Source organism: Scylla paramamosain, chromosome 29 (assembly GCF_035594125.1).
Source record: "Scylla paramamosain isolate STU-SP2022 chromosome 29, ASM3559412v1, whole genome shotgun sequence".
In the NCBI taxonomy this organism is placed as follows: Eukaryota; Metazoa; Arthropoda; class Malacostraca; order Decapoda; family Portunidae; genus Scylla; species Scylla paramamosain.
This window is the reverse complement of record NC_087179.1, coordinates 9956880-9974667: the sequence shown is the minus strand read 5'-3', so window position 1 is coordinate 9974667 and position 17788 is coordinate 9956880. Positions and strand designations below refer to the sequence as shown.

At 41.3% G+C, this 17788-nt stretch overlaps 2 protein-coding genes across 3 annotated transcripts in view; one reads left to right on the top strand and one right to left on the bottom strand.

Annotated features, from left to right (window-relative positions):
• The first annotated feature begins 812 nt into the window (after positions 1–812).
• On the top strand, positions 813–7692 carry LOC135115251 (H/ACA ribonucleoprotein complex subunit 4-like). Of its 2 annotated transcripts, none has more exons than XM_064031797.1 (13): positions 813–916; positions 1563–1759; positions 1998–2214; positions 2847–2971; positions 3510–3636; positions 3957–4070; positions 4228–4379; positions 4548–4677; positions 4784–4902; positions 5011–5232; positions 5347–5520; positions 5635–5718; positions 6014–7692. In XM_064031797.1, the coding sequence occupies exons 1-13, from the start codon at positions 904–906 to the stop codon at positions 6077–6079; spliced, it is 1740 nt and encodes a 579-aa protein (XP_063887867.1). In that variant the 5' UTR covers positions 813–903; the 3' UTR covers positions 6080–7692. The 2 variants fall into 2 exon arrangements, with proteins under 2 accessions (XP_063887867.1, XP_063887869.1); XM_064031799.1 differs by having other exon boundaries at positions 839–916; positions 1614–1759.
• LOC135115250 (lysine-specific histone demethylase 1A-like) overlaps positions 7636–17788 on the bottom strand; it is a 10442-nt gene continuing 289 nt past the window's right edge. The window contains exons 2-16 of the mRNA XM_064031796.1: positions 16789–16800; positions 16311–16556; positions 15777–15938; positions 15128–15244; positions 14587–14763; positions 13956–14098; positions 13639–13729; positions 13315–13449; positions 12765–12987; positions 12308–12460; positions 11853–12004; positions 11440–11521; positions 10988–11148; positions 10646–10833; positions 7636–10287 (exon numbers count right to left, since the gene is read on the bottom strand). Coding sequence (XP_063887866.1) covers positions 10119–10287; positions 10646–10833; positions 10988–11148; positions 11440–11521; positions 11853–12004; positions 12308–12460; positions 12765–12987; positions 13315–13449; positions 13639–13729; positions 13956–14098; positions 14587–14763; positions 15128–15244; positions 15777–15938; positions 16311–16556; positions 16789–16800 — 2211 coding nt within the window. The 3' untranslated portion in view covers positions 7636–10118. The remainder of the gene's footprint in view (positions 10288–10645; positions 10834–10987; positions 11149–11439; positions 11522–11852; positions 12005–12307; positions 12461–12764; positions 12988–13314; positions 13450–13638; positions 13730–13955; positions 14099–14586; positions 14764–15127; positions 15245–15776; positions 15939–16310; positions 16557–16788; positions 16801–17788) is intronic.

Below are 17788 nucleotides of genomic sequence, written 5' to 3'. Positions count from 1 at the left end.
ACAGGATCCGTGACAAAAGACAAGCGCTCACAGACTTCGTTCCTTATACTTATTGCGCTAAGCAGAATTCGATTGTTTATAAAGGATCTAAGTCTTATTATTCTTAACCCTATTATTTTGTCCTATGCTGATATTTGGCCAACCTCTCAAGGGCAGAAAGGGCATATTCCAATGGTCACTCCCGCAGCATATGATGTTACATTATGAGGCGAAAATGACTTTAATAAAATATTTTTGGCCTGTAACTCGACTCCATCTTCTTCATTTCCTCAAAACTATCTTACAGCTGATAGCAGACGATGTCCGGTCTTTCCTCACCGGTGAAAGAAAAGTATATTGTATAAACAATGAAAATGAAATAGATTAGTTTTCTGGCATTCTCCTTCATAAACATCAAGTACTATATCCTCTGCTCGTGAACTTATAGTGAATGGCAGACAACCAGCAAATGCAACTGCAAAAAAATCGCCACATTTTGATTACAGAAATAATGGAGTGTCTGTAGCGCCACAAGCACGTGAATATGTCCCATAAATCTCATTAGATGAAGGTGCTTTTTCCAGTAAATTCCACTTTCCCCATTTTTGTATCGTTTTCTTTTTTTCAAATTAAAAAAAATAAAGTATTCTAGTATTATTTTGAATACATTTTTTAATAGGTCTAATAATTTCAAATAGACAATGGCAAATTACTGAACAGTGTATATAAAACTAGCAATAAAGCTTTGTTTTTTAACATTGGTCATTCAAAATTAGTTCTTAAAGATAACATGTAATTTTTAATCTTAAATTTTTTTTTTATTTTAGGATTTAAGAATAATTATGAAATGAATAAATGTCGACAAGATAAGGACGAGGTGGCGGCGGCGGCGGCAGCGTCTGGACACACGTGCTTACCACCAACATGGCTGAGAACGGTGAGTAGGCCGATATTTACATTTGTAATGTTAATGCCGGGATATGCAGCCTGTATTGAGTGATAACTGGGTGCTTGTAAGGGTGTGTGGTTTGCTGGGGCGCGGTTGTGCAGGGATGAACAGGGTGTGCTGGGGAAAGGTCTACAGGGCATAGTGTACACCGCTCGTGGCCCTGCCAGGGTGTGTGCACAGTGTTGGGTGGTGATTGCAGGCTTGGAGGGGCGTGGGGGCATGCTGGGGTGAGGGCGGGCAGGGATGCATGGTGTGCTGAGGTGAGGGCGTGCATGGGGTGAGGAAGGTGTGCCGAAGTGAGGGTGTTCAGAATCAATCTTTGCCTGTCTCGTATATTGTGCGTGAAAGACTCTGTGTAAGGACTGTATATAAGTTTGAAGGTAACTGGCGATGTACACGAATGTACAAAGCTTTTGAAAATATACAGGCAGAGGAAATAAGTAGTAGAAAGCAATGGATGGTTGAAAATGCTGTCTCACCACCTCTGCTGCCTCGCCGAGGTGATGCTGTCACGTTAAAGAGGTTAAGATATATGTATTGATTTTGCGAGTTTAGGAGCATGGCTGTATAAACAGTCTGGTCAGGAGCAGAAATAGTTTGACTGACACTGTCATTCTCAATCCTGAATGGTCAGTGCCTACATCCGTGATGGTGGCCTCAGCTAACTCAAGCCTTGTGTCTGCAGGAATAGAAATCGTCAAAGAGCACAAGAAGAAGAAGAAGCAAAAGAAATCCCTTGGGGAGGTGCATCAGGAGATGACCTTCAAGATAGAGCCAAGTGAGGTCAAGATAGAGGCGATTGACACTTCCCAATGGCCTCTGCTACTCAAGGTGAGGTTATACTGCTCCACAGTCTCTAGACCACCAGGCCTGGTGCCACACTACATCACTGCAGTGTGTGGTCAAAATCATACATTTCAGTGGCATACTTTCACCTGCATATTGATGAAGTATTTACTTTATAATGGAGTCATAAGATGCATTACAATTTTTTTTTTTAATGAATATTTATTGATATTGTAGATGAAACTTTTTCTGAGATGTAATTTCTGAATCTCATGCTGCTCAGAACTTTGACAAACTCAATGTTCGGACGAGTCACTACACACCGCTGGCCTTTGGGTGCTCACCACTCAAGCGGGACATAGAGCAGTACATCAAATCAGGCTTCATCAACCTGGACAAGCCTGCCAACCCCTCATCCCATGAGGTGGTGTCCTGGATCAAGCGTATCCTCTGCCTTCAGAAGACAGGACACTCAGGAACCCTTGACCCCAAAGTGACAGGTGTGTGTTCAGGGAGCTGGCCAGGACTTGTTGAAATAACTTGATATCTTATAGCATCTTAAGGTTTAGCTATCTTAAAATTTTTTATTTATTTTTTTAAATTCTTAAAGACATCTAACCTTCAGGAAGTAAACAGCTTATGTAGGGAAGTTAAAGAACACCTGACTTCAGATCCCTTTAAAATTTCTGATTGGTGCAGAGCAAACTTGGTATTGTTAATGCCTCAAAAACTCTATTCCTTTATCAGCCTTTTCAACATAACCTTCCAGATAACTATCCCCTCTTCTTCAGTGATACAACTGTCATTCTTTTCTACATTGAACATCCTCAGTCTGTCCTTTACTTATAACATAAACTGGCAACTTCACATCTCATCTCTAGCTAAAACAGCTTCTGTGAAGTTAGGTGTTCCGAATTGTCACTTCCAGTTTTTCTCCGTAATTTGACTTTTTTTTATTTGGCAATCTCTTTAGGAACAGGCACCCAAGTGGGCCTTTTTGTCCTATTATTCTTTTGTCCCTTGGCCTGTAGCTTTCTTAGCTACATAAAAAAAAAGTTAGGAAAGAAGAACAATTTTGGTTGTTGGCATTTTTCATGGCTTTATAAAATGTTGACTTGTGACTCCTTGCCAGGCTGCCTCATTGTCTGTCTTGAGAGAGCGACTCGACTAGTCAAGTCCCAACAAGGTGCCGGGAAACAGTACGTCTGTGTCTTCCGCCTTCATGAGAATATGGATGATGTACATAAAGTGAGACAGGTATGCCTGGTGAATAGTGTGTGTGTTGCTGTACTATGTGACTTAGTGTTGGAGTCATCTACCAGGAATCCCACTGCACTGAGGTTGTTTGATGTGCAGAGAATGCAGTAGGAATTAATTTTATGCTAGTTGGTACATAGAGTGAGTAGAAATTTTTTTGGGAGTTGATTTGTTTTCTAACAATAAGAGAACTTTATCTGCACATGAAAGGTTGTCTGTACCCTTTGTGTGTAAGGTGCAGGATGTCCCTTGCTAGGGAAGATAGTGATGCTGAGAGGTGAGAGACTTGAAAAGAATGTATCATGAGTTCCAAGTTGGTATTTGTATTGTTAAGGCATTATAATAAATGTGTTTGTTTTTCATCAGGTGTTAAGTTGTGTAGCACTTGATTTCTGTGTTTTTTTATGTTATGTGTTTGTGTAATGATAATTTAAGTGTCCATGTGGTGCACATCACCAGTCTGGACTGCTGAGGCTGTGAGCGAGTGAGTAGTCCTCCCCCAAGGGTGACCTGTCTCCAATGTCTCTCTCTCTAATAGGCATTGAACAAACTCAAGGGGGCACAGTTCCAGAGACCACCACTAATATCCGCCGTCAAGAGGCAGCTACGAGTCAGAAACGTGTATCATAACGAACTTCTCGAGTATGACTCAGAGAAAAATATGGGTATGGTTTTCTGCTGTTTGAGTTTCTTCTCAAGGTTAAGGAACACCGTTAAAAGCAATGAGTAATATCCTCAGTCTTTAACTCTAATGATGGAAGAAAATATTTATAACTGTGTAAGTGTGTTTGGTTGAAATTATTTATGTATTTAACCCAAAAGTTGAACTGACATTATATGAGTAAGCCATTCTTGTAAACATTCCTCTATACTGTTCACCATTCATGTTGTTTTCTCCTTCTATCATTAGGTTTTATGTCAAAGCTACAGTGCTGTGACCACTTCTTGTAGTCATTCATCCATCTGTATGCTTATGATTCCTCAGGTGTGTTCTGGGTGAGCTGTGAGGCAGGCACATACATCCGTACCATGTGTGTTCACCTGGGGCTGCACCTCGCCACAGGTGCTCAAATGCAGGAGCTGAGGAGGGTGCGCTCAGGTGGGTGCTGTGCTTGCCACTCCATGGTACTTGTGACAATGTTGCCAGAGTTATTTATTGCTGAATGTTACTTGTATGACTGGCTTGACTGAGAGAGGGAGAGGTGGTAAGAGGGAAGCAGACAGTCAGTAAATGGAATGCACTTGGTCATTTACAGGTATTCAAGGGGAGCAGGACTCAATGGTGACCATGCATGACATTCTGGATGCCAAGTGGCTCCTGGACCACCACAAGGATGAGACCTACATGAGGCGGGTCATCAAGCCCCTTGAGGCCATGCTTATTTCCCACAAAAGGATTATAATGAAGGTGGGAGGCCTGTGCTGGTGCTACTGAAATTATGATGATGCAGATGTCCCCACACCAACCTATTTCATGCATACCCATTGAAATATAGTAATAAATGTTGGCCTTAATGCAATGTTTTAAGTTTCAAGTGATTTTATTTAATTTTTCTTTATTGTTGTGCCCTCACAGGACTCGGCAGTCAATGCTGTGTGTTACGGTGCCAAAATCATGTTACCTGGTGTCCTGCGTTATGAGAATGGCATTGAGATGAATGATGAAATTGTCATTTGTACCACAAAGGGAGAGGCAATCTGTTTGGGTGAGTAGCCTGTAGAAGTTTTTTTTTTTTTTTTTCTAAATCACATACGTATTGAAATTTTGATTGGTTTAAATTGGACAAACTTAATATTGTAATATTTCCACAGCAATTGCCCTTATGACCACATCAACCATCTCATCATGTGATCACGGTGTGGTGGCCAAGATCAAGCGGGTCATCATGGAAAGAGACACCTACCCTCGCAAGTGGGGTCTTGGCCCAAAGGTATGCCTAACTCCTATAATGCTAAGTGTTGCATATTTCCAGTGCATAAAACATCAGTGAAATATGAAGACATATAACTAATGTTTTTCTCTCCCATCTGTTATTCAGGCTACTGAGAAAAAGGCAATGATCAAGGATGGATCATTGGACAAATACGGCAAGCCCAATGAAAACACACCAGCCAAGTGGTTGGAGAATTACACTGACTACAATAATCCTGTCAAGCCAGATTCTACAACAGCTCCCTATGCTATGAAGCAGGAGCCTGTGTTCCCTTCTGCTGCCGTGAAGCAGGAGCCTGTGACTACGACTGAGCCTGCCCAGAGGAAGGTATGTCTTGATTTAACATAACCTGCACAAAGTCAAGATAATGTTTTGGCTATATATGGCTTAGAATAAGGATCAGTGTTACATTGTGATTACTATTTGTTTGTCTATTTACAGAGGAAGCTGAGTGGTGAACTAGACAGAACTCAAGTGGAGGTAGCAGCATCGTTTGTCTCTCCTGACTCCAAAAAGAAGAAAAAGAAGAAGAAAAAGGAGGAAGCAGAAGCAGCAGCAGCAACAGCAGCAGCAGCAGCAGCAGCAGCAACAGACGATAGCCAGCTTGAACAGGAGGTAATACAGCTGCATCTCAACATTTTATTGAGGCTATTAAATCAAATTCCTACACCAAAAAGATGTGATAACTTTGTCTTAACCCAGCTTTATTAATGAACTCTTATATTTCAGAATGGAGGGAAGAAGAAGAAAAAGAAGGGCAAAGATGCTGATGAAGAGGTTAAGGTTGAGGCACAGGAGGAAGCTGTGGAAGTGGTGAGTGTCTGGACGTACAGCTCATAATGCTGAAATTTTACTTGCTCTGTGTAACTCTTCTTTGATAGCTAAGTGTTAGCATCGCTGTCAGTGTCTAGACTTACCTCATTGAAGTGAATGCATTATCTGTTTTTCCTTTGATTAGTTCTCCATTCTTTCATTTTGTTGTGTATGAAGGATGTTTTGATCCAGCTCTTTTTTCAAGATTGGGTAATCTTCATGATTTGTTGTATTACATTGATTCTTTCAAAGTTGTCTTATTGTTAGATTAATGATGTAAATACTTTCATTACAGAGTGGAGAAAAGAAGAAAAAGAAAAAGAAGAAGAAGAAGGAAGAGGCAGCTGAGGGATCAGATTAAGGGTAAATGTGTGACTAGTTAAGTCAGTGGAATAAACCCTCATAATTTATCCAGACTATTTCTTGTGCTTTCACATGGCTGTGGGAAGGACAAGCAGAAGGTGCATGACCTGTCAAGCTGCAGACGGTGGTGCCATTATCCCATGGTGGTTGTTGCTGACTGGAAAAGCATTAAGTTGTCACCAGTTGTACTCTTGCTCAACTTGTGGGCTGCCTTGTGTGGTATCATGTTTTAAGAGGTGTGTGTTACAGATGCTATGCTGGTTAGAGAAAATTTTCTGGCTAAAATGCAAAAATTCTTTATACTTAAACTGCATTTATGGATGTACATAGGTTATTTTTCTCTCTATAGTTTAATTTTCTTGCCTAATGAATGAGCAGTTGCTGGCTGTATTAACTGAGCCCCTTCTTTTGTATAATTATGTCATTGTTCTTGTTTCTATTTTGAAATTCTTGGTGGCATTCAAAATTTTTATATTTAGCCTTTTCTTTGTGCTATCATTAAGATATTTTTGTTTGCCTGTGAAAGTATAACAGAAATACAACTTTTTTTAAAGGTAATTTACATAATCTTTAATGCATTTGTGGATGTACATAGCTTTTTATTTTATTTTTTTTTTATTTTTTACTTAATGGTATTCTGCCTAACAACTAGGCAGTCTTTGGCTGTGTGTTTACTGAGGCCCACTTCTGTTTGTATAATACTTAGTCATTTTGTTCCTGTTGTGAAAGTGTCAACATGGCTGTGGCTCACTGCCAGCAAGGAGCCAGGAGTCATCTAGAGCATAGTTGATTCATGTCCTGCAGTGTTCAGACTAAACCTCTGGGTTTTGTCAAACTTATTCCAAGTGTCAGATCACATTTTCTATCATCAGTAATGTTCATCAATATCTATGTAACCAATTCCAGTCAAGAACACTTTTAGCAATCAGTCTCTTGCACTTTATAGATTGTTATTGTTGGTAGCAATGCTTAAATTGTGGAATCAGTGCTAAAATTATTATTTAGTAGAGGAATTATTGTATAGGTGCCAAAACTGCACCTGTGTATATAATTAGGCGAGAGGTGTTCTGCTAGCTGTATTACAGTAACATTGGACCATCACCAATAGGCCATTCCAACTTAATGCAATTTGGAGCCATTGCATACTGTATGTTTGAAATTATTTCCCGGGATTACTTGAGTGTGCAATGTGAAGTGTAGCCAAAACAGTGATGCTGCCACTTAGGTCCCTTTACCCCACATCCTCCACCGCCTCCTCCCTAAGGTGCAGCTATGTTCAGCCAGCGCCATGCCAGCCTACCTAGTTCCACTTCAGGCTCATCTCAGCTGTGTTCACAAGTGGCCTCAAGTGATAGTGTCATGGACCACTTCACTAAGTTTAAAATGTTTATAATAAAACCCACAAACTTAACTCTTTGTTTTGTTCATAGCTGTCAGTAGTGAAGGTGCAGACTCGAAGAAATAGTGAATGGTGATGAGAACTTGGACTTGGCTGGTTAATAATTGTGAGTGGTCTTGTACTGGAGTAGTATTAGGAAGAGGGATGCTGCTTCACACTTTGTCTCAGGTTTAATTTTAGTTTAAGAAGTAAAGAGATGACAGCAAACAAAAGCAAACTTTAATATACATACACATTCGCGGTTTTTAATATTTTGTTGTTTGATGCATGCTTTTGTCTATAGCACCCCACCTGATTCTCTCTCTCTCTCTCTCTTCCCCCCTATATACAAGTAAAAGGAATAAAATTAAACAAATAAAGCAAGAGATATGAACTTGAGTGATAAAGCAGGACATTCCACCACCACCAACAGAAGGCTGTGTGGGGCAAGTCAACATGTAGAGGTGTGCATTCCTCTGTTTAATCCTAAAATTACCTACCCTAATTACTTATTCCTTCCCCTCCCTATCTATACACACACACAAACTCCAAAAATCATATATTTTAATGAAACACTGATGCAAAATTAAAACAATCTTGATACAATGAAATGTGACAGAAGGCAAAACTAGGCTCATTGATTACTGTGGGGAGATTTCATTAAGGAATGCCTCAGGTAAAAGTAAAAGCAAACTGATGGAAATGCAGGTATGTATAATTTTTCATGAATATAATAATAATAAAAAAAAAAAAAGACAGGCAGCTATGAGGTGTGTCTACATTAATTAGAGTAGACCACCTCCCCCTGACCTGAGCAATCCCTAAGGGCCTCAGGCACACCTCCAGACATTAAAACATGGAGAAGCCACAGCTGCCTGTCAGTACATCAGCTGCACTCATCCAGAGCAGGCATGGCAAGGATTCACAGTATACCCGTGCCTCTCCTTGTAGTGGTGTGCTGTGTGGTGGCCAGCGCTTACCCCGCAGCTACAGCACCACCAAAGACCCTCAGACCATTGCAACACAAGGCTGCTGGGAAGACTGTGATACACCCATCATGGATAAGAGGAAGAAGAGGAGTCTCCCAGGGCATGTCTCACATCAGGAGACTCTCTAGAAGGAAGAGACAATTGACAGCTGCCTCTCAGAATGTATCACATACCAGGGTACTCTCCAGACGGAAGAGACAACTAGCTGACGCCTCAAACTGGTTTAAGAGGATGTATCATCAGAAAAGACGTGTTTTAAAGAAATTCTTCCAATCTCACTTGTGGGAGAAATATCGCTATGACACTGCTTACTCTTCTGTCTTCATGTTTGTCTCGACAACACTTGATACCTACTTACATAGCCTGGGACTAGGGAAAGTGGGAAGCATCTCAACATACATGGATCTCTTATGGGCCTCTCATGATGTTCTGAAGGAGTTAAAGAAACTTGCTGATGAATCATGCTTCTATCCAACTTACTGGCCCCTGTATAAGCTAGCACCTGACCACTGCAATCCATTCAGGGAGCTGCAGTACCTCCTGGATCACGCTGATGAGTTGGAAGTTAGTGATGAGCGGGGTGACCATGCAGAGGAGTCGAAAGTACAACATGGTGAGGGAAATGTTCACTGAAATGTGTTGTAAAGAAATACATTGGCTGACACATGGAAGGTGATGTATACAGTGAACAGAATAAGACCAACTAAATGAAAGAAGTGAAGTGAAAAGACAATCTAGAACTAATCTTGCATCACTGGCTTTGAACAATCTGTGCTTTGAACAATATGTTTATTTATCTCTATTTATCTCTTTTCCTTTTCTTTGTCTTACACAACCTTCAGGTAATATGAAGAACACACATACTCTACCTCCCTTGCATTCCTGAGATACAAGATGCTGAATTCAAACTCCTGTTTCTAGATGTCAACACTGCCACAAATTTTTATATGCAATCAACTACTTACTGTTTCATAAATGATTACATATTTGATCATCATGCACTGAATGAAATGTTGAAAAGTCATTTTTAACCATATCCAATACACAATTTAATATATTTTTTCAAAGTGGAACTATTTATCATTACCTTTCATAAAACAGGCTGTTCTGATGTGATATTTTATGTATTAAGTGTATTAGTGGCAGTGTGTCTCAAGTCCCTGGTGAGCCTCGCTGGGGCAGACCAGGTGGGGCAATGGCTGGCAGAGGGTATTTTACATGTAGTGACAGACTTATATTTATTCTTAATATAATACTTTTGTAAAACCACATAGTGTAATGAAGTAGGGTCAGTCTCATACAATCATTATGAGGTGTAAGAAACCATACTTACTACAAATGTAATCAAATATTTGTACACATGTATTCTGAACTCTGACAATGAACAACAAGAAGTTACACTTAATTATCTAGTTTCATATATCAAAGTTCCACTGTGACCTGTTGCACATTAGTGAAACAAGATGGAATAAATTATGAACTTATCTTAATGAGTGTACTCCTCAAACCTATGCTGTCTGCTCACACCACCTAACACAAGGTGAGACTCTCACTTCCTGCTGCCTGGTGCTGCCCCGGGGGCACCACCACCACCACAACACTTCATCACTTCATCCACTCGCCTCGGTGCTGACTTCCTCATTCCTGAAGACGAAGTGACCAGAGCTGCTTCATGTCTCCACGCTAGCTGAGCCATTGGTGGGAGGCGGTGGTGGGGCAGCATACGGACATCCTAGGAACTGGTCGGCGATGCGGCCGGCCTCCCGCAGCCCACTGAGGAAGGCTCCGTGAACCGTGGCGGGGTAGTTCCTGATGGTGTGTTCTCCACCAAAGAAAAGTCTGGAAGGATAACAAGAGCATTGCTCTCACTCTGATCAACACTTTTTATGAGTTTTGTTCTGCATTAAAACATCACCTAAAAATTAAACACAAAGAGTTTACTTAAACCTAACACTACACTACATATTAATCTTACTTGCTGTGCAAAACACTCACATAATTCTCTTAACCTAACAATCCTATACAGTTTTAAGTGAATTAGGCAAACACACACACACACAAACCAGCATTATCTTTCTATGTTAACCTAAACTTGACATGTCAGTGATTTGGTGCACATGACTTGCAATATATTAAAAAACCTGTACATGAGTTAAATTAGAACTCCACCCACAATACAAATCTGAGGTGAGCCTACCTGGGGCGAGGTGGAGGTGTGGCGTCTGAAGCACTGGGAGGAGTCTGGCCACTTTGGCCAGGCTGGAGTGGAGCGATGGGAGCTGCCAGGATGTCATAGTCATTGCCAGACGCCCCCGTGGAGACAAAGGAGTAGGAGCCTCGGGACCAGGGGTCAGCCCTCCATCGTGTAACTACCGTCTCCTTGGGCTGCCACCAAACAGGACATGTGTAAGCATTAACCTTTTCTTGATTGTTTTCTTATTTTTATCTTCAATTGTATCTACTTTTACTGGTCAATATCTGCAGTGCTGCATCATTTGTCTGATTTCCCCACACACTATGCCAAGGGAGTGGTGCCCACCTGAGGTACAGCTGAGTTGCCAAAGATGCCCTTGAGCACAGCGATGCAGCGTCCCACAATCACATCGTCACTCACGTTCTCCATGATGGCCGCTGCCTCCCCTGCCACCAGCGCCAGCAGGACGGGTGCTCGGTACAAGTTCCAGAACAGGAATAGCTCCCCTGCCACAGCAACACATGGATCACAACACAGAATCACTGACAAACCAGCATAAACACATACTTCTCTCCTTCCTCCTTTCCTATCATGAGATGTTTTGTATTTTTTGCAAGGAATTTATTTGGCATGTAAATCTATGGCACTAGTCACAAAGTTTAGATTCTGCCTGCAATTTGATGCAATAAAGGGCTAATGGATAATTTTCAGGCATATAAATTATGTTTTTGAGCATAATGGCTTGGCCTTCACTGTCCTGTCACTACAAAGGCCAAGAGTCCTGGTGTGAACTTCACCTCTGCTTGCTGTGGTGGAGCCGACGTGGCCAAACAGGTTGGAGTTTGGATCCCAGAACACCCGGTCAAAACACAACACTACCTGCATGGAAGTTCCCGGTCAGCACTGTGTAGTATATGTTTTGAGGTGAAGTTCATACTCCTTTCTGTTAGGCTATGCATTACATACCTATCTCAGATAATAAAAAATCCCTAATAAATTCTTTGGCTTTCATTACATATCCTTCATTCATTACCATTTTCAACCCAACTTCTGGTTTAAAGCACCACTTCATAAGAAATCAATTCACACTTTCACTTTAAGATATTCTTCATTCAGCAACCATAATTCACTTTTAGTACACACGCACACACATAACAATCAAATAAGAATCACTGCCAAACACCTGCCAACACTGCATCCTGCCACTCACCTTGTTGAGGTTGCCAAAGCCAAGCCTGTTGATGGCGTCCACCTTCCACTGTGGCAGTGGAGGGTTGAAGGAGACAGTGTTTGGTGCACTCGGGTTGGTGCCGATGGACTGCTTCAGGACTCCAAGGGGCAGCGTGCACAACACTGCATCAGCTGTCATGGAGGGGCAGGAGGGACATAATAAGATATGAAAATTTGCAGCAGAAACAGTAGAATTTATGTAAAATAATTTGAGGTGCCCCATATTATAAGTTGACATTAAAGAACTTTTGACTCATTAAGACTAATTTGATCTCAGTGCACCTTTAACATGGGATGCTTCATTTCATCTGTAATTTAAGAGACAAAGACTACAAGCTGTAAATGTCACTTTAACCACAAAAGCAAAAGACAGGTTGATATTTTACATTCCCAAAGTGTGTAGGAGACTTATGGGCAGGCCAGTGTGCAGCTCACCCTTGATAGTGGCAGGGCTGGAGTGGTTGCGAGCATTGGACACAGTGACCTCTGCCCCATTGTTGGTATACGTAATCTTGCGAACGGCAGTATTGAGGCGAATGTCCAGACCTTCACTGAGGCCCACCGGCACACAGGAGTAGCCATTCCTCACTGAGAGAAAAGGAAATAACAGTGTGGTCAACGTGTTAGGCAAAGCACTCAAAAATACCACTTTACCTGATGTATCTGCTTTGATTTCTGAAACTTTTTTGGTTCTAAGTTTATCACAGCCTGCTTTTAACAACCTGCACCATCTACTTCACTATTAAACTTGCTCTACACATTCTCTGCTGCCATCACACACTATTTACATGACCTCTGGTGGTTAGTACAGCTACAGAAAGATTTCCCTAAAGCTTCATCATGACTCAAGCTACCATCAAACACCAATCACAAGGCCTTGGGCTGTGGCTACCTGTGAGATGACTCCCGGAGAACTCAAAGTCATCATCTTGGTCCCAGTGCTTGAGGGAAAGGTTGCTCAGAGGCGTGGCGTTGGCAAATTCCAGGTTAGCGAAGTGCCAGTCAAGGATCTGGCGGTCCCGGGAGGAGAGGTACACATCGCTGGGGGACGAGGCCTCCAACTCCTGCAGCTTGTCCTCAATCTCCCGCTGCTGCTCCACCAGTTGGTCCCACTCCTGCCGGGGAGAGATGGCAACACCTTAGCTATGCAGTGTTTCTGGATGGTTTATCATCATTCTTTGAAGGGTTCTATACACATTAGCCAGGCTGTACAGTTCCTAATAACCTTCCTACAAACTCCCAGGCAGGTACACAGATACAACAGTAATAATAGACTGAAATTTTTGTTTCAAACTCTCCTATTCCCAGCTATTAAAAGGAGAAACAGGAGGAGGAAGTAAAGAAGCAAAATAATAATATTAGATATTTCCATCAGTGCATCGACAAGGCACACAGCAACACAAACCCTCCCCCTTCGCACACCACAGCTCAGCACTACACACCTTGCATGAATTCTGGAGTTCACGCAGCTTGACACGATACACAAACTCATTGGTGATGTTCCTTGAGTTGCGTTTCTCAGTGAGTTGCCCATGTTCCTTATGCAGCACGGCTATCTTCTCGTGCAAATTCAGCAGCTGTAAGGAGACAGTAGGGAATGAAGGTTTGCAAGACTATGTAGAAATTTAACTTGTCAAGGTGATCAATTGTTTAAATGAAGAAATGCTACAGAAAAAATTAATAAGATAGAGTTCGAAGTCTAACATGTGGGCAAAAATGTTTCTCTCATACTTAACTTGCTGATCTGTGTGTACAGAAAACCATACCTTATTGAGTACTGTCTTAAGCTTCTCCTGCAGCTTAACAACAGTCTTCCAGTGGGTCACCTGCTTCTCCTTGACGTGCTTTTCCTGCAGGCTGTAAGGACAAGTGCAGGTGAGTCCAAAAGAAACAGATGGATTTGTAATAAGTGTTAATGATCTCTGACCTATAACCAACAGATAAACACTGACAAACAAGTCTTTTACAAAAGATATCCATACTGTATCAAGAAAGAGGGAAGAATGCACACTGTAATTGATGTTTATGTGACCTTAAGACTAAAAGGAAAGGAAAAGATGAAGCACAGCAGGGACAGACTCACTTGATGACCCACTCCAGTCCCTCGCCCAGGCTGATGGGACGGTTGTCAATGTAGTTAAAGTCCAGCTGGTGGGAGAGGAAGCTGGTGGCCTCCAACAGACGGTTGAACTCTCGCTCCACCATCTCGTCTTTGTCCTTCCGCACCTGAAGGAGTCTTCTGGTTGAGTTGTGTTTCAGGACACCTCATAATTTTGGACATTGTTTTTGATGGTTCTATTTTGGGGAATAGCATTGTTGTGGTTCTTTTATATATTTTTTTTGTCATCTTTTTGTTTCTTTTTGTTGCCCTTGGCCAGAACCCCTCTTACATAAAAAGTGTGTGGATGGAAAAACAGCTGATAAAAGGAGTGATGGAAGGAAATTAACGAGAAAGCAAAAAAAATAGATTATGGGAAAGGAGAAGTAATGGTGATATGGAAAACCTCAATTCAAGCAGTGATCTACATTCCCTTACACTTCAACTACAGACCTCCCCCAGAGAGAACATATATAAAGACACAAGAGAATAGATACAAGAGACAGTGTTCCTGCTCCAGCCAGAGTTTCCAAGCACCTCTCCTGCTCATCTAATTTTTGCTGCACAAAATAAGGTGAAGGGGTGAGTGGAAACAGCAGGTGGGGATACCACTCACTGTGTTGCCGTTGGACTCATACAGGGGACACTTCTGCTTGATCCGCACCAGCTCCATGTTGATCTGTTTGGACAGGACATTGACTGGGTTACCCCCGAGGCCAGTCACCACCATGGCTCCAAGGTCGGCAATGTAAGGACCCTTGCGGAATGTGGCAATTCTTCCCCCTACACGGTCCTGTGGGGAGTTACCTTGCTCTGTTGACCTCGTTGTGGTGTAAGGGATTTGAGTCAAGTGTGTATTGATGTGTGTCTGTCTTTTTTTATCCTTAGTCTTAGAATTATTGATATTCTTTGCACATACTTTTTGCACATGTAACTCATTCCAAGCATCAATGCTACATCTATCTAGGTAGCTAAATCTCTTGGTATTAATCAGGCACTTATTCTTTATCACTTTGTACATGTGTGTGTGTGAGGCAAAGCATTATGAGTTACTCTCTGAATCTCTTACAATACATTGGCAAATGTCATGTACTCTGATAATCCTTGACATCACCAGTATACCCCCATCCCTCCAGACAAACAGCGCCACCACCCACCCTGGCCTCCAGCACGATGACCTCAAAGCCGAAGGAGTTGAGTTGCTGAGCAGCTGCGAGTCCTGCAATGCCAGCGCCGATCACTATCACATTGCCGTACTTCTTCTGCGGCAGTGGCTGGAACACAAGGACAAGTTAACCTTCACTGCCTGAACTCAAGGTAACTCTTGGTGAATCATGATTTACAAACAATGATTTATGAATTTTATGAATCTATAAATAATTGTCCCTTGTATTGAATTTGCATTTATGAATGAAAATCTCCATAAATCATCTGAAAACTAATTAAATTCGCAATGAATGGGAGAAACCAGAAATCCATGGTTAACTTAATGAACCAACTATTACACTATGATAGTTTTATGAAGCACAAATAATTTCTAAACTAAGATACAATAGGGTACATCCAAGACTCCAAAAGACTCACCCAGCACTGCCACCCTTCTCTCCTGCATCCCAGCATACTGTACTACTGAACACGAACACACCAGCCTCTTCTTACCAACTACAGAATTATGATGGTTTTAAGAAGCACAAATAATTTCTAAACCAAGATACATATGGTACATCTAAGACTCCAAAAGACTCACCCAGCACTGCCACCCTTCCCTGCTGTGTCCCAGCATACCACTAAACATAGCAGCCTCACCTTCACCCGCTTGAAAATGCCAAAGTTGATGTAGCCGTGGCGCTCCAGGTAGGCATGGATGCGGGCACACAGGACACCCTCGGAGTTAAACGGCGCCTCCAGGCCAGACATGATCCCCTCATAAGTCAACTCCTGCAGGGGGGACTCCAGCCACATCTGTAGCTGTTTGGAGAAGAAACATGATGAGACAAGTGCAAAGAGTGATGGGAAATAAAGGAAAGAGGGATGAATCAGACAGCAAGTGTTGGAAAGTGTGAGAAATAGTAATAAAGACCAATAGAAAATAAAGGTAAGAGAGTTGAATCAGACAGCAAATGGTGGAAAGTATGAAAAATGAGAATAAAGAGCAAAAGGAAAGACGAGTAAGATAGCAAGTGGTGGAAAATGTGAGGAATAATGAAAAACTGACTAAAGAAAATGGAAATACTGGAAGCAAGTTAAAAGAAAACAAACATCAGCAAAAAATGAATGGATTAAAGGGTATATAGAGTAATATTTAAGGAAGGACACCAATAGAAATGTCAGCAGACTTACTATCCTGTTCCTGATGTGGAGGAAGAGGCGGTGGGTGTGGGGAGAACTCTTCACAATGTCTGAGAAGAGGGAGCCTTCCAGCGTGGTCAGTTTGTCGGCAGGCATGCGACTCTGGAATGCCGAACCCTCCAGTCCCACTGTGGGGTCGTCCTGCTCCGCCTCGGCCGTCTCCTCTTCTTTCTCTGTCTTCTCTGTCTTGGGTTCCTCCTTGGTCTCATTTCCAGCCTCCTCCTCCTCATTCTCCACCTAAGAAGATGCATCATGACACACACCTTCACTTGTTAGAAGTACTATTACCTCTTTTTATCTATACAACAATAGTGCTAACTTAATCTTATATATAACAATCAGGAGGAGGGAGTTCTCTATGAAATCTGATTATTTGAATTCACTCTTATCAAACCTGCCACCTCAAGAGTACCACTTGTTATATGTCTCATCCACTCATCCACCACCACCATCAACACCAAGTCTGTACCTTTGGCCAGTTCTGAAGACAGAGAGAGAAAAAATATTACTAAGTACTGCAGTTATATTTTGAAACACATTTTTCACTAGTTACCCCTAAAATTTTCCTATTTTCACACTATTCTTCTATTGAAATTGTGTGTGATTTAACTGGACAAGTGAGAGTCTGTGTTCAGGGTTAGTCCTTGAATAGATTATCTTTTATATTTTAATGAGAATGGGGCAAGGCAAGTTAGAGATAGGCAGAATAGTGAGAATGAGAAGTCAGTACCCCACAGGGGCAGGATTAATGGGCTGGTCACAACTCCTCAGCCGGGGTAGATGAAGCGTTGGGGCTTCCAGCTGGGAGTTTGTTTATTTTTGTTAGCTTTATAACTTATTAAACAATATAAATTTATCATTAACTTTATTTTCTCATGACCTTTGGCAATAGAACACTAATTCTAGTTTGGCAAATTGTCTAGTTTACTTTCATTAATTTTTTAATTAATTTTTTTGCTCTTTTTTCTTGAATATATTTTGTTATTAGCCTGCTACATATTTTGTTGGCTGATTCAGCTATTTAGTCTTAGGTGTTCATAAAATACATGAATTATCTTGTTGTAACACTAATAATACATACCAGGAAAAACAAATTGAATATTACCAAAAATAAAGAAAATCTGAATGCAAAGCACAAGACAGTGAAAATATTATTAAGAATACAAGAAAAAAATATTAGTGCTAAGAATAAAAAAAAAAAAAAAAACATAAATCAATAAAGTATGAGGCAGAAAACATTATCAAAAACAAAGAAAAAAAAACATGACTAAGAACACTAAAAAAATAAAACGAAAATAATTCCTCGTTCTGAAATACATAAGATGGGAAACCCCGACAGCTTACCCTCAGCGCGTCACTTTGGACAGACATTACAATTTTAGACACAAATACGAATTAATAAGCAATACAAAAACACATCGCAGGTTAACACAATTTCAAAGAACCTTAAGTTAACATCCCTAACTATT